Genomic DNA, 24,673 nt, shown 5'->3' with positions numbered 1-24,673 from the left:
AGGTTGAGACTGAAGCTTGCTAAAAATTGAGTAGCCTATTTTTCGGATATTGGATATCCTCTTCGGAGTTGAAACGGCCCACGGGCTCAAAATTTAGCACAACGGTAGGTTCAAAGGGAGATTCAAGTAAACCAACCACAGTTAAAGGAGGGCAAACCCCTCCCGAGATAAGCTTGACTGAAATGTTGGAAACATTAATTAAGGCTTTGCAGACCAATTTAAAGCTCCAAGAATTACAGGAAAGCATTGAAAAAAAGTATGGCATAAGCAGCGGCCAGTGGGCCCTGCCAAGCATTCAGAAAGCATGGGATAAGATGACCCGTTTAAAAGGGGAGTCTCAAACCCGATTGGCAATGATTACAACAAATCAGTTGCGACAGCGGAATGAAACAATGAAAGATACTCAACACGATGCTGAAATGAATAAAGCTAAGGAGCAGTTGGCTGCAATGGCAGAACAACTACACAAAAAACAAGCAGAAATCGACAGTAAAAATGCTGAGATTGAAAAGCTTAAAGCTGAAGCGGCTGGTAAAAGTAATGTCGGTGGAGCACCTGTTAAAAGTGGCTCGTTGTATCCACCATTGCTGTCTGCGTCAGCCCCTCCGGCTTATAATAAAGGATGAGTGTGATCCATGGGATCCGTCAACTTGCTGCCCCGATCCATGGGGACCCCCTCTTCCATCAGTCCAACTAAGACCCGTAGTGACGAGATACCACCTAAGGCAGGGTATGGCACCGCCGGGAGAGGCCGTGCTCCCTGCGGAGGGAGCTCATGACGGATGGGCAGGACATCACGAGTATTTGCTGGTGGAACCCGAAAAAATTGACAAATGGTCTAAATCGCTATCTGACCCTCAAAAAGGTGCGCTGAAGACTTGGGAGGAGCTTAATCGTCTGCGTACTATTTATGGCTTACACCCACAAGATGGGGTGCAAATATTATCAGTTATGGCAACTGGCTGGGATGCCAGATTACTACACGATAAAGTAACAGTAGCTTTGGGAGCAGGATGGACAGCTATTCAAACTTGGCTCCATAACCAGGGTCCAGCTTGAATTGATTGGAGTAAAATTGTGGCTTGTCAGCAGGAAAATAGCGAGTCGGTGCGACAGTATGATGATAGATGTCAGGCTGTATGGATAGAACATTCCGGATTGGCTGGTAACAACGGTCCAGATGCGTTGGGCCAAGTGGCTAAAGGACCCTTAAAAGCGGCTTTTATGGCCGGATTGAAAACGGAGATTGCTAAGTTGGTGAAACTTACTATGTCTACTAAGGAAAAGATATGGACGTGGATGGAAGAAGGAATGCATTTGGGTTCAGATGGAATATGGCGACAACATGACACTCAAAGAACAGTAGCTCCCCAGTCTTTAATGGCATTTTTGGCCCAACAGATCCACTCTTGGGGACATCTAGCCCCTCGACAGATGGTGGCTAGATTTGCGAGACATTGGTGGGGAAAAGGCTTCAGGAAGCATGCCCAGAATGTGACGGACAGATGTGTACCGTGTCAAAAGATCAATCCTGGTCCCATTACGGCGATGCCTCAGCTACGACCCCAGGCTCCTATTGGCCCCTTTCAGGAGATACAGGTTGATTATATCTCCCTACCCAAGAGCCAAGGTTTTGCTGACGTACTGGTAATAGTTGACAGATTCTCCAGATGGGTAGAAGCTACCCCTTTACACAAGCAACAACGACCTAAACAGCAACGATCCTGTGTAAAGATTACATACCAAGGTGGGGACTCCCAAGTTCGATTGATTCAGGCCAGGGAGCACACTTTACTGGAGCGGTATGCCAAGAGGTCTGCAGAATGCTTAACATCAAGTGGAGTCTACACTGTCCTTACCACCCTCAATGATCGGGCGGTTTGAGAAATAACCCAACAGAGGGTGATGAGTGGGAAAAGAGAAAGAACAAGCATAGTTGGTTCTCTACTTATTTAATGTTCATCTTCCAGCAGTTGTCTCTGAATAGCGACCAGTATTAACCCTTGATGCCCAGGGATAACAAGCCTAATAGTAGGACCATAGTCATTTGCCTGACTAACTCGCGAGTGACTTCTTTTTAAGGTCGACAGATTGGTAAAACTATTCATTGAAAAAAACTGTATAAAAACAGTTTTAAAGCAAAAAAGAATACTGCCATATTGATTGAAAATTATCAAACTATATACACACAGGTGACCAAAAAGTTGTGATACCATTACAATGTCTCATAAGTCTTAAATAAATTATAATATTTTTGTGTTTTTAGATAATAGGGTAGATATCACAACCTTTTGGTGTAGATTACGTCCTATATACAATAAGATAAATGATTCTGATAAATTCTCCAGCAGTATGGTAAATTGTGCGACACACAACTGAACTTGCAAATAAGTGTAAGTCACATTAAATTGTGGTGTAAGATGTTTCAAATTCAACAGAAACACTCTCTGGGGATAAGACCTATAATAGAGCAACAACTATGAAAAGTGAACTAGGCCACTTGCGTCTTCCCTGGTTGCACTAAAAAGGATGGGTAGGTTCTTATGGACTCACATCAAGACCAACATTAAGAGTTATGAGCACACATTTTGTTGAATTTGTGGGCGCAAGGCAGGATCTCTTTGCTGACTAAGGTATTTATTCTTGGAGGAAGATAGGTCTTGTGCAGAAAGCCAGCCGATGCCAAGAACACCATCTGGGCTGAGGTACGTATAGAGGGTACTTTTCTCCAACAGAAGTCACCGGTTCCATGTAGGAAGAAAATCTGTAAAGGGGCGGGGGGGAGAGAGAAAACGCACAAGACAAAGTCAAGCAACTTTCACGACAGTCTGAAGCTCTCACCTTGCACTGGGGACACCACTGGGCCTCGGAAATGAGGGTTTATATGGATGTTTTTGGATTGTTGCGTTGGCGGCCCTGTTTGATTCAAAGTAGAAGTTTCTGAATTTTGTTGCTGATGCTGCTGGTGATGTTGTTGCTGCTGTGGTGGTGGTGGCGGCTGCTGCTGCTGCTGTTGTTGTCGCTGCTGCTGCTGCTGCTGTGGTGGTGGTTGTTGTTGTGGTGGTTGTTGAGGTGGATGTTGTTGAGGTGGATGTTGCTGTGGTGGATGATGTTGTTGCTGCTGCTGCTGCTGCCCCTGCTGGGGGCGAATGGGAAATTGAGATGGGGGAGGCTGCCTAGGATTTCCCATTAAAGGTGGCGGCTGTCGTCGTTGTTGTTGTTGTTGAAAAGAACCTCTACCAGGGGTATAATCTGAAAAATTCATCATCGGGTGGGGATTCTGCAACACAAAAGCGTTTCGTCCGTGAAAATAAATCCATTGAAACAGCCTTTACTCACTACAAATAGAATTCTATACAACATATCGATGCCAATGATTTTCTGATGAAGAACATTATAATAATCCTTGCATTTGATATAGCTGCTCACCAGGTCTTTGAGACGTCTCAAAGCGATTCACAGAACATACTGTAAATGAATTAATTGTATACTTTGTGGGTGAAACGCAGCAGCCAATTGCACACAGCAGCGTCCCACAAACTGTCGTGGATTGAGTGATCCTATTTTCTAAAAAAAAACATTTAAGGGATTATAACCCCCGGAAAAGCGATCCGACAATCGACTAACAACCGGGTTCCTATTTACTGCTGGTAAACAGAGGTGTGTGTGTAGTAAGGAAATTTGCCTAACATTTTGGCCTGCCCGGGAATCAAACGCAGGTCCTCTCGCTTGTGAGGTGAGTGCTCTAACCAATATGCTACAGGAATCCACGTATTGTATTTTGAATGAAGGTAAGAATGGAAGATTTAAAAAAGAGAAAGAATGAATACCCCATATTACATTGGAAATCACAACAAAAACTTCAGCTAATTGTAGTGATTTGTTTTTGTTAAACACAACTCCTATTTGCACCAGCAAGTTCCAACAAACAGCCATGACATGAAATGACCAATTTATTTGGAGGATTGTTGGCCAGGACACCAGAAGAAACTCCCTTCTCTTTTCCCAATTGTAATCGGATTACCACCTAAAGAGGCAGACAGTTTTACATCTCTGCAAAACATTCTTGTTAAGGATAAAATGAGCTGAGCACATGCTGCACTGTCAACCAATTGGATACTTGAGATTTATGAATATGACAACTCAAAACAAAATGTACAATTGTAGAAATGATCTGCGTAATATACCTTGCCAGCATAACACACTGTGCTAAATTTACTGAACCCTCCATCATTGCTTAGTCCCTATAGCCTGAAGTTTGAAAACTAATCTAAATGATTAAAGGTTAGAGTTCTCTCAAAAGGCATCTTTCGAATTGTTTACGTATGATTTTCATTCAAATTTTTTTTATTGTAATTTAATTATGCTAATTTGTACTCGGAAGATTGGAAGCAGCAACATTGGAGCACCAATTTATGGTTGCACAGAACACTGCAATATGGGGACAAAGGTTCGATTCCCCGGCCACCAGTCTTATCGGTGTCATTGAAAAAGGGCATCTGCTGGCCCTAGTGTTTCACCATAAGAATGGAGCGAAACATTACAGAATCATCTGATGGCAATTGCAACTGCACCGTGTGGATGGCTATTCAGACAAACAACAGCAGAGGTCTGAGAGCAGGTTGCAAACCCAATGTCTTTGGCACAGCTACTGTACATGTAACCTGGAGAATAAAACACTCCCCACAAAATATACAGTCACTACACCTTATAGTATATTCGGTGAAGCGCTTTGAGACGTCTCAAAGATGTGATAAGGTGCTATATCAAACACAAGGATTATTATTATTATAAACCGCCCTTATGGTTTTGTTAAAAAAATATATACATAAAAAATAATAATATTATTATTATATACATAAAAAGGCTGTATACATCATTTTAAACAGTTTGTCTAATTTCACGGCGATCAGCATTCTACTCGGCATTACAAAACAAAAGAACACTTTAAAATTTACAGGTTCAAAGTTTGATTCATATACTGTTCATTCAAGTTCATCTCCACCTCCCAGATTCTTCTAATAAGGGGGATTGATGGCCCGGACACCTGGAGAAACTCCCTTCTCTTTTTGAATAGCGTCATGTGACCTTCAACGTCTATCTGAACAAGCAGATGGGATCTCAGTTTAACGTCTCATCCGAAGGAAACACCAAATTTAAAGCTATTTATTCTATCCATCTTCATTGTCTGAAAATTAAACCAGGCACACAATTTTTCGTTCCAGAAAGAAACACACAAAAAAAAAGATTCCTCATCCAATGACCATCTATGCAGCACTGCAGGAATTCAGACAAAATATATCCACACCGATGCTACATATACCATCGTAACGTGACAATTAGCTGGTTGTTAAAAAGATCGACTTGTTGCTATTTTGCTCAATAATAAATATGGCTTTAAGACTTAAGGATAATTATAATTTAAAATACCACATTGTAAGTCATAGATAGTGCTTCGTGTTACTGTGCCACTCGAGGGTACATACACAACACAACTGCTAGATGGTGCTGTATCAATGTTCACATTACATGCTGAAACAGATTTCATGGGTCAAAAAAAATAAATGTTCTCTCATTACGTTCAGGCAGTTGAAACTTCAGCACAGGACACTTGAAGATTTGAAGCGCTCTGAGACGCTATCCTGCGTGAGAAGCACTATATAAATGCAAGTTGCTGTTGCTGGGTACCATTATTTTCTCCTTTAGCCCACTCCACATGCATCAAAGTTCCTCCTTGAGGTCGTTCCATCCCTTTTCCCCCCAATCTTTTCACCAACAAGATTTAAAAATGGCACTGCTAACATGGTTCCACCCCAGGGCACAAGGAAAAAAAAATACTTCAGTACAGGCAGCCAATTGTGCCATTGAGTTTCATCTCATTCTCCATATCCTGCATTCTGAAGCTAATGTAACCGCCACAAAGATATTGTTTTCAAAGCATGGAGCAGTGGGAACGTCCCAGACCTTAATATTTCCTTATCTCTCAGGGCAGGATGAACAAATGTTATTATACAAAGACAAAAATACAAATAAATAAAATGCCCAGTTTTGGTATAAAATGCCAATGGTCACAGAATATGTTCCCTTGGCACAAATCACAAACATAATAGCAATAATAGTTTGTCATTTTGTCAACAGTTTCTTAAATATTATCACGGATGTGACTAATATATGCAAGGATACAGAGATTGCAGAATCCACATTCAACACAGGGGTTTTGCTATCAGTTTTCAGCACATTAGTATTCCATCCTAAAGATGGAAATAATTGGAGACTCCACACTGCCCCAGAAAAGCAGATCATGTAAAATAATATTCTGCTTTGCGTCGATGGTGGTTATAACCTTCCATAATGCACAATGTTACTTTAGGGCGTTCAGAGAAAATTAACAAATTTACATTTTTTTGTAGCTGACTGCAACAAACTCCAAGTGTATGAACAGTGTCTAAAACATTAATAATAATACTTGTGCTTGATATAGCACCTTGTCACGTCGGTGAGACGTGTCAATGACGTGATAAGGACATAATAATAGAACACCCAACTGTCTCCAGAGTGGGCCAGAAAAAAAGTCAGTGCCTACTTTGTACTCAGCTTGGACAAGATTGTGCAATAGAAGAGGGAATGCCATTTAAGAAGATATATAATTGTATGAGTTTCTGCGAGAAAGACCTGGGGTGTCATTAGTCGAGAGTAAAAATTAGATTATCGTGGTGTGACCACAATCTTTCTCCTCCTCTTTTAGAATAGAGGCAGTTAATTCCGAGAGCAATTTTACAAAGTGTGATGGCTGTTTTTTAATGCTCGCTCTAGATACTCGTGTAATCCATTTCATGTGATTAATTCTATACCAGAGGATTAGCAATTGTGTTGTGATTAATGCAAGTTTATCCAGAAATTATTCAATTGTTAATGAGAAAATTCTATCTACCTAATTTAAATCGTAAGCATAAGCTATTCTAAGTAGCACAAAGAGTCAAAATTATTTTGCCTGGAACAGGAATCATCCGTTTAAGGCATAATTTGGGAGCTCCAAAATAAGAGCCCTCCAGTGAACCTATGCTGGGCTCAATGCAAGCTCTGGCTGCAAGGCATGGGATACCCCTCAACACAATAGTTATCCCTTACTTAAATGATAATAATAATTCTTGCATTTGATATAGGGCCTTATCATGTCTTCAACGCGTCTCAAACGCTTCACATAATATACTGTAAAGTGAATTGGCTGCGGATTTTGTTTTTTCGCAAGAATTATTATCCCCGGAAAAGCAATCCGCCAATCGACTAATAACCGGGTTGCTACGTACTGCTAGGTAAACAGAGGCGTGTGAAATAAGGAAACTTGCCCAACATTTCGCCCTGCCGGGAATTGAACCCAGGTTTTTCGCTTGCGAGGCGAGCGCTCTAACCATTGAGCTACGAAATGCGCGTTTACCTGTAGTGATAGCGGCATCTGCATCAAAGGTGGTCGCTGGTCTCTTCTTCTTCCTCCACCATCTTTCCTTGGATCACAAAATCCAAAATTACCTGGACCTCCTCCTCGTCTCCCTCTTCTTCCCTGTTTTCGTTGACGTTCCATCTCCTCAAACTCGCGTAGTGCTGCCTTAGCTTCATCAGAAAGTTCTAGAACAAGAAATCACATTGAAAATTTGAAACTAGTATGTAATGCGAGTCCAAGGGTTGCTTATTTCTGCCGGCCTGACAAACCGTCAGATGAGCTATCAAGGAATTGTCCTTTGGAGAAGAGCTGCTGCAAAAAAACTGTTAATAATATTCCTTGCATTTGATATAATAACTGTAATTTTTTTGTTAATTGTTGTATTGTTGTCTTTGGCTTTTATTTAAAAGAGGAAAAGCTGGTTCTGTTGGCTCAACTAAACCATGAGTGCTTATCGATCAATATTATTACTCAAAAGATAAATTGCAACGGTAGTTTCATAAAATTTTTTGAATTTGACAAAAATGTGATGCATTTGAAAACAATTTATATTAACATTGAAAGCTTTAATATATTAAAGCTTAATATATCTATTTAATTAAAATCATCACTGAATTGCCAAACTAAAATAGTTCTTTGTTGATCAGTGGAATCACTTCAGACTCCAATACATTGTACAGGAGTTATTTCAAGAAACAATAATGCTCAATTCTCTTATTAACAGACACTTGCCACAACATTGTTCAATCCTAACTTGGTGTCATCTCATGGAAAGTCACAAAAGATACATTATAATAACCACTGCATTTGATATAGCGCCTTATCAAGTCTTTGAGGCGTCTCAAGGCGCTTCACAGAATACACTATCAAGTGAAGTGACTGTATATTTTGTGGGTGAAACATTCATGTTTTGAGCTTCCCACAACAAACATGTAGTGGAAGAAGTGTCAAACAAGCTTACAGCTACTGTGACTAAGCACTTCTCCAATGTGAAAAATGACTTACAGTATAAATTCTGCAGGTATGCCAGAGACGGTAGATTGGGGTCAATTGAGTGGCACATTCAATATTTAGCACATCAAATGGACCCAGGTGTGCATGTTGCAAGTGTGTCATTCTCCGTCTCTCTCTCTCTCTCCCCCGGGCTGTTCTCAACGGGAAAAATCAATGAAGCCAGGTGCATGGTAACGCACCTCTGTTCATGTGGCTTAACGCAGAGCGAAATTTGATATCGCCAAAAGTCTACAATTCTTATTACAAAACATTTCGGATTTTTGGTCATGTTTTCGTGAAAGCAATTAAGAAAACCATTCAGGCAGTATTACTGTAGTAGTTCACAGCAACATCAACTTTATTCAATAGGACTTCATTCACATCAACAAATCACTCTTCCTAGCCCGTTTAGTTGATGAAATGGCCAGATTATACCAACTCTCACAAAGGCCTTTTTTATTCTGAGCAGGTCCACAGCACATTTTTTCATATTTTAGTGATACAGTGAATCAGCAATTATAAATTCTTAGATGTCGAGATTAATTTCAGTACGGCCAATAATAAAATGGTTTCACACGACAAGTCTAATCAGTTAGCAAGAATGCTTTCATCCAATAGAAATAAGCTGTCACATTAGGTCAGCAAAATGTGACGAACTGGAGATTGCATTTGCAACTTCAACTGAAATGTCAATTGCCCTCTAAATGCTTTTTCAACCGCTTCAAGATGCAGTTGAGAGCAGTTACGGAGTTCTGCTCTTTGTGTAAGCACATATTGATTTTTCCAGCTTTTTTCTCGTTCCATTTAAGGTCCTTTAGAAAATCCTGAGGTTTTCAAAATATACCAATGCAAATAACCAGGGAGTGGACAAAGCATGCTAAATTCCTTGCCTGAATTTGTGCTACACGATCAAGGCTTCCTCCTTCCATCCCGTAATCATTACATTTATTCAGCTATAACAGTTAAAAAAAACCTCCTCACAGTTTATTATGAATTAAGGTGAGAGGCGAGTATAACTGGAAACAAAGAATTGCAGTACTTCATCTCAAAATCAAATATTCTGGTTATTAACATTTCACATAACAAGCAAAGTAAAAATTTGGCTCTGTAATTGGTTTCAATTTTTTTCATTTCAAGTGAAAGAGAGCCCTATTTTGTATTGCTGACGTTTCAGAATGGGGGGGAAATTTTTTTTTCTTTCCTGCGAATTTTCCGAGCTGACTTTCCTAACTAAACAAACTGCCAGAATACGATAACACAATTTTTAAAAAAACATGGAATATAAAACAATGGAATATATTTTAAAAATCAAGTAATGCTTAACTTGTATAATTCATCAGTTAATCAGTCAACTAATTAGTCAATGATATCAGGAGCATAGAAAGGCTTTGGAAGAAATTTAGTGGGATGAGTGGTATTATTTACAAGCGGAGACTGGAGGAATCCTAATTTTCACAGGAATAAAGAAGTTTGAGCTGAGAACTGATAGAGGTCTTGAAAATTCAGAATGTTTCCATAGAATGGATAGGAAAAAATTATTTCCATTGGTCAGTGAGTCAGTGACTAGAGGGCATCAATTTAAGATAATTACCAAAGGAGCAAAGGAAAAGACCAGGATTTTTTTTAACATGGAGGTTTGTCAGGAAGTGGGATGCCCTACAGGGAACAGTGGTTGAGGCAGAATCCACATTAGCTTACGAGGAGAACTGAAGAGATATCTAAACAAGAACAATTGGAATGAATATTCCAAAAAAATAAATCAACAAAAGAACCCGCACAGACAGGATGGGCCATATAGCCTTTTTTCATGCTGTAAAGTTCTATGTACTATGTATTTACTCAAACTAATCGAGGATGATCATTACCCAATTGCATTCTATCAGAAACCAGTTCCAAAATGACACAGGTAACGAACAGGTTACTGCCTCCATTCACAGACCAAGAGCAATCATAAACTGTTGCAGTCAGGAGAGGAAACAAGGCAATTAAATGGGGAAAAAAAACAGAAACAAAACTATATTTACTTACTTATAATTATTGCCTATATTCCTAACTAAAGCATCAGTAAATCAAAAAGCTTTTCAATTTAAAGGTCTGTTGGGTTGCATTACTGACCCAATGTATCGGGAATGTTTCTCCTTTTTCTGGCTGCATCTGTTAATCGAATAACTGTCCCTTCTTTGCGTTCGGTTTTGAAACGGATTCGTCCAGATTCTTCATCATCTTCATCCTCATCATCAGACACTTCCTTTGTTTCTGTTTTTGCTTCACATATTTGGTTTACCACCTAAGCACAAAAAGACAATGTTAATTTAGTCGTTCGACAACAGCTTAACCTCAATAACCATGAGTGGGTTGGAAGGAGAGGAAGGAAAGAGGAAAAAACACTGGACAGAATTCACAATCCTGTTTGCTGTCCTGTAATGGAAGTGCTCATTTGTGAACATCAGGTGAGGACAAGACAAGGCTCAACTGTGACACCTCTCTCATGGCTGAATGGCCTAGCAATATTCATTTGTCAGGATTACAATCAAAGAATAAATTGGGTGAGGCACTGGAAGGTGGCAAGCACTTGCAGAACTAAAGCAAAGTATAAGTGAGTAAAATCAGGAGTCAACAGAACAGGGCCACTGGTGACATAATTTAAGTTTATTTACAAACGTGATTTTAAATATACGTAAATAAAATATTGTTGTAACTTCCAACCTCCCACAAGCACAAAATAATTTGGATAAAAGAAAAATAACACCTGTGCAAGCTTTGTCTCACTAACATGGTTCTGTTGCATATGATACACAATCGCACATTAGATTAAAATTCTCCAACAAACATTCGATCTGTTATACTTTGAATTTCGAAGTCTTCCAAATGAGCGCACGAGTCAACCCCAAAAAAATTGATCAAGTGATTATTCTTGAATCAAGATGAAGTTTATAACAGTAACCATCATATCATAGAGCCATAGAAATTTATAGCACAGAAGACCATCCATTCAGTGGTCAAATAATTGATACACTTTTGGCATCACCCATTTGCTTTTATAACTTGCATTTATACAACGCCCTTCACGCTGGGTAGCGTCCGGAGCACTTCACAGTGCCGGGTCTGATCCATTGATGAACCTAAAGTTCTCCATCTACCCCTGTTGAAGTTGACCTACCCGGTTTCTACTCTGCTTCTTCCCCCATAACCAAAATGCAGGAATTCATTCCGTGGAGAACATTCAGCATTCAAAACGACGACAATTTGGATTATTTTACCTCGATGGGTTCATTAACAAGCTCTGGAACCGGTTCTTGTGAATCCATAGCAATGTTCTCATGTTCGTATTCCTCATTGACCTCAGGTTGAAGTTGTTCTGCTGCATCCTGGGATGTGGAATATGTATACTCTTCTTCCTGAAAAAGATAAAAAATGCTCTCAGAAAACTGGCTTTTGAGCAAAGGATACCAATTCAATGATTTTTCCCTCCATACCCAGAGGCATAATAATAATCCTTGCATTTAATATAGCACCTTTCATATCACATCTGATTTGTTTTAGTGCAAGAAAATTACTGCCATTAAAACTACAGTGAAACCCAGTTATAATGCAATACAATAATTTGGAAATCTTAGCTGACTTTTTCCACTAATAATAATCCTTGCATTTGATATAGCACCTTATAGAGTTGAATTTAGCCAATTTAGCTTATTTTTTCCCAAATTCATAAACATTGAACCAAGCCTCCCGTGCAATAAATCTTCCAATTTATACACAGTTTAAAAAAATATGGAATATTTTTAAAGGTTTTAAAAAGTGTACAAATGTTATCTTCTCATCTTCTCCCCACCCGCCCCCCAACAGAAAATCACATTCATAATGCATTCATATTGTGACATTTCCATTTCAATTCAAAAATACTCTTATGTGGTTTTACTGACTTAATGATGATAAATGCTTCTACACCAGATCTCATCTTAACAGCTAAGAGTTAATCTCTTTATTCAGCTTAAAGCTGGTATGTGCTGAAATAAAGGAGGTGAAGAACATCAATCATTTCTGGAAAATTAACATTCTAAAGAGGTCAGTAATCTATGCACCTTTACAGGACTCAATCAGATCCCATCCAATCTGCTGATAAAAACCTTTCACCTTAACTGTGCTTGACAATTGCAGTGTATCTGCATCAGACAAAGCAGGCTTTTTCCACAAAGATACAACCCTCAAGGTCATAATGCAGAGCAGTCTCTAAGCCTGTCAGAAGAGTATTGCCTACCTCCAAACAAGCTGTCAACATAAACTTTGTCAGACAAGAGATAAAGAAACTGACAGCGAGTGATAATAGGTCTAATTTTCACACCTCCCCTGGGACAAAAATAGTTTTAAAATCAGCCTGGACCCTGGTGATGAAGTGTTATCTGAAATGATACAAGAGAAAAGGGCTTACTTGAAATTCATCATCTAGAGGGTCATTGATTTCAAGGTCTAGCACTTCATCATTGTACATCTCGTCTTCACCCTGCTCTCCCGTGTAATCCACTTGGTCCTCCACTGCCTCATCGCCTTCATACTGCACACCTTCTTCAGTATAGTCATCCTGAGAGTAACCTTCCAATTCTTCTCCCCCTGGTGCGTCCTCTACATCTTCAAGGGCCGTATTCTGATCATATGGGTCTTGCTCTGCATATTCAAATAGCTCTTCTGTACCTTTGTCAATACTTTTGGACAGTTCTAAAGATGCCGAGGCATTGAATTCAACATATTCACCTTCATAACTGAAAGATAGAACATTTATATTACACGCTTAAGACAAGATTGCAGAAGAAATCAAAGATTTAAGAAAATGCTTGTGTTCAACGTTTTACTAATCACAAATAGTAAAGTGAATTGGATAATAGGATTATCTTATTTGTTTATTTAATTTCTTAATTGTTATTAATAATCCTTGATTTGATACAGCGCCTTACCACGTCATCAAGACATCTCAAAGTGCTTCACAGAATGTATTGTAAAGTGAATGAACTGGATATTTTGTGGGCAAAACGCAGCAGCGAATTATGCACAGCAGCGTCCCACAAACAGTCGTGGATTGATTGACCAGATTTTTTTTGGAGGGATGTTGCTGCTGCAGAATATTCTAGATTAATTACAAAATATATTTGTATATTTATTTGATTTCTGGGTTGTCATTCGTTTTTCGATCAAGTCATTAATTTAGGTTCCATCTGCCCCCACCCTTCCACTATATCCAAGAAACATGGGTTGCCCCCCAGGTTATTTTGACTTAATTTTCCTCCTCATATAAATTCACCTCAAAACTTGCAATTAATTGCCTACTCATCTCATTCTCTTTAGGACATTGTTTGTGCTAATTATCTGCTGTGTTTAGCCTCTACATTTACTACAATTCCAATTAATTTCATTCTGGAAGGTACTTCGAAACGTTTCTGGTTTCGAAATGTGTCAGGCGTGCTATAAACGCACGTTGTTAACAAAACTGTATGCAACTAATCTGTATTGTTTTAATTTTGTATTCTAAATTGAGATTCCATACCGGGGTAACAACAAATGTCACCTATTAGAAACATTAAATCTCATCAAATCAGATGAGAATAGCAAGTATCTTAAGCAAGACGCATAAATGTATTCCTTGATCACCATTATTGCAATGCTGTTTACAGTGCTCCTTTTCAGTGCTTAACGAGAATTTCTACTAGAGTCACAGTAACAGTTTCAGGCAAGAGTAGACTATTAATCTGTCTAGTCTACCTACTCAACTATCCAAAACATTCCTTTGACACATCTATAATGATCCTAAATTTCTGAAAACTTCTATAAACCAGTATAGTTTTAGAACCATTCACAGTACATAATTCCACCACTTGTGCTGTCTGATAGTTTGGTCTCTATACTGTTTACTACAAAATCTCATTTTGTCTGGATTTTTAAAAATGTATTACATTTGTGATTAGTGTTTTTGGAGAATATATATTTGTACTTAAACATACACATGATGAGAGTTTGTTTCAAGGAAGAAAGGAAATCTATAAGAATATGCCCTATCCTAAATTGGTATTTATCTCTTTTTCCTACTTCTGTCGTACAAGATTTTGAATTGATGGTCAGAAACAGTTTAGGAGCTGTCATTTTGTAGACGATCCTTTCTTCAGTGACAAAACTGGGGAATGATTTCTTCTAAAATGTCTGCACACAGGCCAACTCTCAGACCAGCAGTTTGACAAAATAACCAGCATAGAGACAGCATGAGAAGTACATACAATTGTACAGAACCAGCTATTTTAAAACGTCAAATTTCCATAACAGTATGAACAAAATACCCTCTTTTCAGCTAACCTGCACTTGAGTCTTAACCTGGATCTCAATTAAAAAAAAGAATGGTTACAGTCGAATGAAGTTACTTAGATGGCAAATACAAATTTATGGATGAATTTAACAACAAATCTCCGCCCCCCAACACACACCACACACACACCTCCACCATCATTATTTCAACACTCATTGAGAGAAAATAAGTGCTGGAGGAAAAATTCAAAGGCAGATGTTATTGCTTTTAAATCATAAACTAAAGTTCCTTTAATGCCACATCCACCCAAACAAAAACTGAATTATAAGCCACTCTCATTATCAGTCCAATTTTTTATTTGAAAGATAATGTGTCAGGGAAGAGATAATTTCTGTTCAAGGTGCCTCAATCTCTCCACATTACCAATTCTCAATATAACTGAAGTGTAACCCTTTTAAGATATAACCGTTAAAAACAAAGATAACCCTAACCAAAACTAAAAATTCACACTTAAAAAAAAGTATTCGGAATTTGAGCCATAATCAACCTGTTCAGGTTTTAGAAAGCAGTGAAAAAAAGAAAAATAGACAACTAGTGGAGCAGTAACGAGAGCCAAGTGGGTGAATGACAAATGGGCACTGCTGCTATTTGTTTTAATATTTCCCATCCTATATCCATTTTAAATTAATGTTTTCTGAAACAAATTAAATTTTATGAGAAGCCATGGATATTCAACTTTTGAAAAGGTCAGCAAATGTAGAATATAATGAAGTAATATTCTCACTGTTGGGCTGTGCTTTGTTCTGAGATTCTCACTGCTTACTCAAGTACTACTTGCAATGGTCAACACGCAGCTAAGCACACGGACAATATTTTTGCATTAAATATTACTCCAATGTAACACAAGAACAAATTTAAAATATAACATGCCTAATAATGCCTTCTGCCAAACTATTAAACTATTAAATTGTAAGTCGATCAAAATTCAGATGAACTGTTTTCCAATGATGTTTTGAGAAAGTCTTGAAATATTTTGGGATCTACCTTCATATTGCCAATGCTGCATTCACCTATAATATAGTCACTACACTTTACATGAAATCCTGTGAAGTCCAACATGAAATGCGCTATATGACATAATAATAGCACAATGTTCCTTAATAATCCTGACATTTGGTACAGTGAACGAGGATCATTTTCAAACTACCCAAAGTTGCTACCATAACAGCAGACACAAATCAACTTTGTACATGACTTCACACCCTTTCCTTGAAATCCAAACACAGAAGTTATTAAAGATGAGATTAAAGATCCGAATAAATTGTTCTTAAACCACTGCAATGGATTTTTATGCATAGATCATGAAATCTTTACTCAACCAACATATACTGTCAATTCACTTTACAGCAATAGTAATAAATAATAATAATCCTTGCATCTGATATAGCGCCTTATGTCTTGAGACATCTCAAAGTGTAATACTGTAAAGTGAATTGACTGTATATTCGTGGGCAATATAGTCTGAAGTGCTTTGAGCATCTCCAAGACATGTTCAGGCACTATATTAAATGCAAGGATTATCATTATTATTATTTTTTTTGCTTCAAATGCAAATCTATCAAGCAAAACAGGTTTTCCAGTCTGGAGCTGGGTTTCAAAACTTTGATAAAAAAATTCTAACTTTTTCCTGCAGTCTTATTAATGCAGACTTATTTGACAACAGTAATGGCATTCTCACAGTGAATAGTTTAGTAAACAATACAGTTAACACAGGTTCAAATTGAAGGTTACACTATTTTAATAGCTTGAGCTGTTCAGACGGTTAAGAGTAAAGTTAAGTTTTTGCATCATAAAAAAACCCCTCCAACTTGTCTTTTTCATGAAATACCTCAGAAAAAACAAATTACATTTGTATAGCGCCTTAAACAAATAATTTTCTCTGCAGTATCCAACCACAAAGAACAATAAAAATAATCCTTGCATTTGATATGTCTTTTCGCGTCTTAGAGAAGTCTCAAAGCGCTTCACAATAGTGTAAGTGTAGTGACTGTGTATTTTGTGGGTGAAACGCTGCAGCCAATTGCGCATAAAGCTGAGTCCCATAAATATTTGTGGATTGAGTGACCAATCTATTATTGGCTTAAAACTTAAGAACGCTGATGGGGTAGTCATAAAATAAAATCCTGATACTCCATACATAAACATATTTAAATCTTTGATTTTAGGAATGCTTTTTAAAATTTCACAACATTGCATGAATATTGTACAACTTTGACATGAGGTGCCATAACAAGTTTAATCCTTGCACTTGCATTTTTATAGCATCTTCCACATAAACATCTCAAAGCAATTTAATATTTGATGAGAAATGAAGTGAATGGCGTTATATAGACAAATACATTAACCGCACCAGCAATATCTGCAAATAATGAGATGAGCATCCAATTAATTTGAACTTGGGGATGAATTTAGATGATGAGGGGAAAATAAGTCAAGATAACCAGAAGAAAGACTCCACTTTATGTCCAACTTTATGAATCACAAGGCAGATGGAACCTAAAATTAACACCCATCAAAGAAAAGAATCTTCTATAAATATATAAACAGTGAATACACCCAAGAACATGTGCTTTGTCATTGCCATTTCTTATCACACCTAAACTCATGTAATATCTCCATCTTTATCAGCCTCAACATCTATTGTCTGATTTCTGTGAGAACGGATATCAGACATGAAACAAGTGAGCACTTTGTGGAGCTGTCGAATTAATAGTGCTGAATTGCTCTATAGCAACATATATTGTGCTGATTCAAATTTTACAGACATGTACACAGACAGGACAGACATTTTTTCCAAGCAGCAGTGATAAGAAGCAAGGCACAGAGCAAGAAAGTCTGGCTGGTCTCTGGAATTAGTTTGAAAATTCATTGGCAAGTTCGACTGGCAAAATGGCAATCAAACGAACAAAAAATGTGATTACCAATTGACTGACACAATGGACGAAATAGCTTTCTCCAACGCTGAAAATTTCTAAAACAATCTTGAATTTAATCTGGATGTTGTATTCACCTACAAACACGCAGTCACTGTACTTTATAGTAAAGACCTATGAAGCATTTGGGAGACATCCCAACAACATAATAAGGCACTATATCCATTGAAAGCATTTGGATTCTTTATTTAACTACATGAAAGGCTCTAAACAATTGCAAATAATAGTTGTTGGGTTGGATGAAGCACCCCGGAACGCTATCCTGCTTGAGGGGGTGCTTTATAAATGCAAGTTTTTGTTGTTTGATTTTCTCTAACAATGGTTATTTTTCAAGTCTATGATCAGATACGGCAGGGATCCCAAAATATAATTGGACAGGCTGAAATTCCAGTTAAGTTACTGAGGGGTTCAGTGATGTTCTTGCCCAGCAATGATGGGCTGATTGAGCAGTCAACATGAAACAGGGCTGTATTTGCTCAACTCAACAAAAATGCTTTTCAAGACATTTTGATGTGATAAAAGGGCTAATATAAAATGCTAGTACGATTGATGAGATGCATCTTTTCTCAAACTATATTACATTCCAGTTCTATGCATCTGAAGTAATCTAAGATTAGATTTACAAAGAATTTACCACATGGAAACAGTCCACTCGACCCAACCAGTCCATGTTTATACTTCACACAGGCCTCCACCCACTTCTTACTCCCCTCCATGTTTTTCTATTCCCCTCTCCTTCATGTGAATGTCTAGCATCCTTTTGAATGCACCTATATTATATGATTCAACCAATGTTTCAGCCAGCAAGTTCCTCAAACTCACTACCCTCTGAAGTAGTTTCCACTAAATTCCCTTTTAGACACCCCCCACACATCCCCTAATCACTAGCTTATACTTCTGTTAGAAAATGCTCAAAAATAAGGCCCTGAAAAGCTGACATTTGAATATTTTTTAAGAGTTTAGTTCTGTAGTCCTAAAGTCAAGATAACCAGTTGAATTTTTAGTAAAAAGGAGCGCCCAATGTTACATTCCCTAGTTGGGTTAAGAAACAGTTAACCTGAAAAATATCAAAATAAAGCTGCTGTAGAAAAACAACTTGAGGATTTACAATAATACTAATCCTTGCATTTGATATACAGCCTTATCACGTCGTTGAGATGGCTCAAAGGGCTTCACAGAATATATTGTAAAGTGGATTGACTGCCAATTGCACACAGATAGCCTTCAATTCAGGATATCTAAAATTCATTCAAATCTTAAGTTGTTGAAATGCAACCTTCAAAAAAAAATTGGCATTATGATGTAGTAATTTAAAAAAAGATTATCAAGCGGTCATCAAAAAAGTTAATTCAAAAAAGAGATATAGTCCCAAATTAGGTTCTTTTGAAAATTCAAGTCAAATGCATTGTGAACACATCAGATGTGCTGAGAGCAGCTAACAGAATTGACATGAAAACCTATTTGCTGAAAATGGAAGGAGTTTTGCTCTGTAAAGTAACTGGCAGAAATTCTCATGGGAGCCACAAGAAATCCTGCTTTAAAAATTCCATCTACACCTGCTGAGTAAATGAGAATTTGAGTAAATGGAAAGTCAATTCTTGACCGATATTTTACAAATTGGGTGATCACAAAAGCACCTACTTTACCAAATTAAAGCACCAACCAACAGCAAAGCAAATTTAATACACAGCTTAATTGTGTTCGTTTACCACAAATCAGATTCCGAAGTGTCCAGAACGTTAAAAATACAGAGGAGATAAAAGTCTCCAAAGCCGAGGTTGAAGCAAAGTACTAGAAAATGTTACACTCAGGCAAGCAATTGCAAACCATAGATATTAATAACTTGTCACCACTACTCAATTCAGATTTTAGGTACTGGCTAGCACCAAGGGCCTTTTAATCACACTGACTGGAAAAGGAAAACAATCAGTAAACGCTGCTGCCCAGTTTGCAAAAGGCCAGAAGCAACAAATCAATGGCTGGTTGTCAATAAGCTCAGCTCTACAGCACCACCAGAACAAACTCCTGGTTATCCAGTGTAAACAGCATCGACTACAAAGCAGGTGTGCAGTTTTCACACCCACAGAAGCAGTTTAGTATCAACAGCAAATTAATCTAACAGACAGTCTGCCCGCTGAAGTGAATGGTGCACAGGAATGTGGCTCCTTATCTCTGGAATAGGTACCTAGTGCAAACCAAAACACCCGAGTATATCTACTAAGCATGCAAGTGATGATTGGAGAAGCTTTTTATCTGAATATACTATTCCATTAGCCCTTGAGAACACGAACATCCAAATGCATACTCCACAAGTCTCCCAGATGATAATAATAATAATAATAATAATCCTTGCATTTGATATAGCGCTTTTCACGTCAGGAGGACGTCCCAAAGCGCTTCACAGAACACACTGTAAAGTGAATTGACTGTATATTTGTGGGCGAACGCGGCAGCCAATTGCGCACAGCAATGTCCCACAAACAGTCGTAGATTGAAAATGACCAATTTAATTATTGTTTTTGGTTTTTTGGAGGGATTATTAGTAGTTAGGGCTGATAGGGCTGAAATTCAAATCTGAGTGGTGAAAACTCAGTGAGTGGAGTACGAAGTACACGCGAAAATCTATTGTACCTTTCATTTGGTTCTTCATCACTCTGCAGAAGGTTATCATCAAGTTCTTCGTCCGATAAATCAGATTGGTTCTAACGAAAGAGGAGGAAGGCAAACGCATTCAGCAAGTAAGGAAACAAAAATGTTATGCTCAAACTGTATCTGCTCATTCTACCTGAAAATTCTTATTCAATCCTTTTTACACTATTCAACCACATTTTGTTCACAACGAGATAACATCTGCTTAAAATGTTCACTCTGTCAGACAAACTCATTCGCAGTAACTGGTTTAGATTTCACAAATAAATTAGTACATACATGTTCCAGCAGTTTTTAAAGTTAGATACTAATGATGGAATCCAGCAGTTTTTATTAATATTAAAAAGGATAAACACAATATGGGAAGAAGGATCGTTAATGATCTGAGTAAACTCACTCGTTTCACAAAAAAAAACGTACCTTTTTGCTTAATCCCCAATCATCACTAAGTAGGTCATCTTCAAGATCACTAAAAGAAACATACAATAATTAGTCTGGGAAATCAATCATTTACTGATCGTCACTGAAAAGGCATTTGAATTGCACAAAGAGAAGACTGAAATTATACACTGCAGACTTGTCAATTATCCTCCAGCAGTCTGACAGATCAAACCAACTTCAACCACTAACATTTTACATAATATCCATTTTTTTCTGGAAGTTTGGGGACGTAAATTGTTATTTAATGCATTTTAATCGCCAATCCCAACCCCCAGCTCCAGTCTGAAACTCTTGACTGTCCAGCGCCTTGGCACATCCTCCAGACATGAAAGATGCTATACAAATGAATTTTGTTGTTCTTGTTGTTTTGTGACAAGCGTGGTAGCCAACTTGCACACAAGTTCCCGCAAAAAGGTGCTGAGGAATTAACAGCTCTCATAATTGAGACACCAAATCCTTCAATTAGATTGCTGCCTTGTAATCATTCCCTGATATTATTTTCCCTATAGATTATTAGGAAATATACAAGCCAACAAAGCAGACAGAGAAAACAAAACTAGGGACAGAAGTTCAAATATTGTGACACATCGGATAATCTCACCCTTCTAATTTTTAATGACAAGCGTGTGGACAGTAAATACATCTACTGTACTCCAGGATGACAGCAATCAATACTCAATTCAATTGGACCTCTTACTCAGCAGTTCTTCAAAGATCTAGCCTGAACATGTAGAGATAAAGGACAAAACATACTAAAATAACTTATTTTTAAATAAAGGGTGCACTTAATAATAATCCTTGCATTTGATATAGCGCCTTATCATGTCTTTGAGACATCTCGAAGCACTTCACAGAATATACTGTGAAGTGAATTGACTGTATATTTTGCAGGTGAAATATTTACAAGAATAATTTAACTTAAAGCCATATTAATGCTGGAGCTGATCACGTTTTTCCAACTAAAAATGTGTTAGGCCAGAAGAGGAAAACATCAATTGTAAAAAGGTTGATTGCTATGCAGCGTAAAAAATTTAATATCGTCCAAGAACAAATTAGATAGATTTCTGTTAGGAAATAATATCTCAGATTCCAGTATTTAGTTTGCATGTAACTACGTCACCTACTTCTCTTAGTGAGAGATAAACTGTGTTCTATCATGTTTACCTCCGAGTTAGGTTATGAGTTCAAGACCCATGTCAGGATTTGAACTCAGTTAGATTGTGTTATACCGTAGCGATATTAATACACTTTTATAGTTAACATGGACATTAAAAATCACACCATTGAAAAAGAGAATTTCTGGAAGAGACCAGGAACATAGGAAAACAGCAGCCTGTTAAATGAATTTATTAAATCTTGGTAGATCTTTTATAAGAAGAATTCTTGCATTTGATATAGCGCCTTATCATGTTACCCCGCATGAAGGGCACTATATGTACACACACATATATACACACACGTAGTTATTATGGTAAACTTGATAATAATTAACTGTGAAATGCTTTGACATTTCTTAAACAGATTCTTTGCGAAGCGGATGTAATATTATGTAAACAGCAGTTTGAGTATTTTTCAAATTACATTTGATACTGACCTTTGAAGGACTAAGCTTGTTGAAACAAATTATGTTTCTCATTCCACGTAGAAAATCTCTATGTCAAATTTCATTGCTTTCCCCAGTTGTTTATATTCCTCTATTGGGTGACTCAAATTTGCTTTGTATAAGTTTTAACATTAATTTTTAGAAGTCATTCTTCTAAATGTTTCCCCTTTTCATTTTGAATTCCACTTATTCAATTTATCATCATGTTCCTTCATTTTGCACAACTAGTTTTTGTAAGTTGTCAAAATAAGCCAATCCACGCACTATCGATTACTATAGCATTCAGACATCTTTCTCCTCCCCACCCTCAACGCAGATGTCAAACAAGGACTGTCAAGTGCCTTGGGACAACAACAACAAATTACATTTGTATAGCGACTTTCACGTCGAGAGGACATCCCAAGGTGTTGGACAGTCAAGGATTTGGGCCCGAGCTGGTGGTTGGGATCAAGAGGAATGGATGCAGGGAGGGTACCAATTGTAGGGTGGCCGAAGGCATGGTCAAAGAGGAGGGTCTTAAGAGGTTCCTTAAAGGAGGCAGAAAGGGAGCGAGGCATAGGGACTGTGGGGTGGAGTGCCAGGGTGTGGGGGCAGAGAGACTGAAGGCCTGCCTGCAGATGGTGGGGTGGGCTGGGAGAGGGACGTAGAGCAGGTCGGAGGCCACTGAGCGGAGGGAACGGACAGGTTGATATGGGGTTAGCAGGTCACAGAGTAGGAAGGAGCAAGATCATAGAGGGCTTTGAAGGCGAGGGAAGGGACAGCCTCCTGACGTGAGAAACGCTATATAAATGTAAATTTGTACTGTATAGCATCGAGTCACAGAGTTACTCCTTTAAAAACTATAGGACTAATTAACAAGACCTGGACCGGCATTTTCAACTTTTTCAGCATGGGTGGACAGCAATTCTCCATCTCTTTTACTGCCCCATCTACTGACAGAAGTTGAGGCCTACATCACAACAATGGACAGCAAATCTTCCAAGAAATACTTACTTCTTGGCAAACTTGCCCAACATTTCATCCTGTCGGGAATCGAACCAAGTTCCTCTCACTTGCAAGGCAAGTGATTAACTATTAAACTACAGGAACAGTGCCTCACAAGCCATTATAATAACCTTTCTAAACCTTAGCTATATATTAAATTCTGTGCATGAATATATATAGAAATACAACAATTGTACAGGTTTTCCAACAATAAGCTTCAAAATATCTGATTAAACTGTAACATTTTACAACTCTTCATTCATGAACTTCTCACATCTGAAAACATAAAAAGGGTTACGTACAACTATTAATAAATCTGTGAAGGATTCAAATACCCAATCTTAACCAATACCAAGGCCATGAAGAAGATATCCCATGTTCTATGATGTGTACCAATTGCTCATCATGCAGTTATCTCAGTTTAAGTACTATCTCATATCATGACACCAATATAAATTGAACAAAGTTGAAAGAATTAATCCTGGAATCCCCAAATGCCGTGAGAATCTAGAATGTAGTATGCAGCTATATCAACAGCAACACACATTCAGTACTTTGATAAACCAGCACTTTCAACGTCAAACTGAACTCTCCAATTACGCAGTCAATTCACTTTACAGTATATTCTGTGAAGTGCTTTGAGACATCTCGAAGATGTGATAAGGCGCTACACCAAATGCAAGGATTATTATTATTATTATCATCTACCTATTTTGTCTTGGAAAATGTACTGGCAGAAGGATGCTATTAATATTCTCCAGGAAGCTCGCAGAGAATTTCTGGTACCTGCTATCCACCGAGTAAGGGCTCAAACCTGCGATGTCAGATGCCAAATGACTAACCATAGACTATGCTCCTTGGGGGGATAATAATCCTTGCATTTTTCTAAAGTACTGCAGATAACAGACCAGCCAACGTGGCTTGTCGGCACGACTTGTGAGGGGCAGACTGGGAGCAGGGTATCTTCCCACTTGGCTAATGTTAACCCTGCGAGCAAAAGCCCAAATGGCTAGGATGGTCCTAGCTGCACAAGCAGTGGCAAGCTGCCAGACAGTTGCATACATAGGTAGTGTGCAAGTGAACGTCAAGCATGAATTGTTAACATCAATTCTACGAGAAAACCAGATGTCCAGGCCAGGAAACATCAGCACTGGTTGAGTGCACAACAATATCCAATTGTCAGATGTCTTGCCTGTTCACTTCATGTAACCACCCATGACTATTGCTACCTCATGAGCTAGAAAAATGATAGGTGTCATGACCATGATGACGATTTATATTTATGT

General features: G+C 38.1%; 1 protein-coding gene across 1 annotated transcript in view; it reads right to left on the bottom strand.

Moving 5' to 3' along the window:
• Positions 1-24,673, bottom strand: part of rbm33a (RNA binding motif protein 33a) — a 73,861-nt gene that overhangs the window by 41,633 nt on the left and 7,555 nt on the right. Inside the window, exons 3-10 of the mRNA XM_042332544.1 lie at positions 20,780-20,828; positions 20,342-20,412; positions 12,861-13,188; positions 11,692-11,829; positions 10,547-10,718; positions 7,436-7,623; positions 3,092-3,280; positions 2,842-2,992 (exon numbers count right to left, since the gene is read on the bottom strand). Of these exons, the coding sequence (XP_042188478.1) occupies positions 2,842-2,992; positions 3,092-3,280; positions 7,436-7,623; positions 10,547-10,718; positions 11,692-11,829; positions 12,861-13,188; positions 20,342-20,412; positions 20,780-20,828 (1,286 nt within the window). The remainder of the gene's footprint in view (positions 1-2,841; positions 2,993-3,091; positions 3,281-7,435; positions 7,624-10,546; positions 10,719-11,691; positions 11,830-12,860; positions 13,189-20,341; positions 20,413-20,779; positions 20,829-24,673) is intronic.

The sequence above is a fragment of the Callorhinchus milii genome, unplaced genomic scaffold (assembly GCF_018977255.1).
Source record: "Callorhinchus milii isolate IMCB2004 unplaced genomic scaffold, IMCB_Cmil_1.0 Scaffold2, whole genome shotgun sequence".
Lineage (NCBI taxonomy): Eukaryota > Metazoa > Chordata > Chondrichthyes > Chimaeriformes > Callorhinchidae > Callorhinchus > Callorhinchus milii.
The sequence above is the reverse complement of the archived record's forward strand: the minus strand, read 5'-3'. Positions and strand labels throughout refer to the sequence as shown.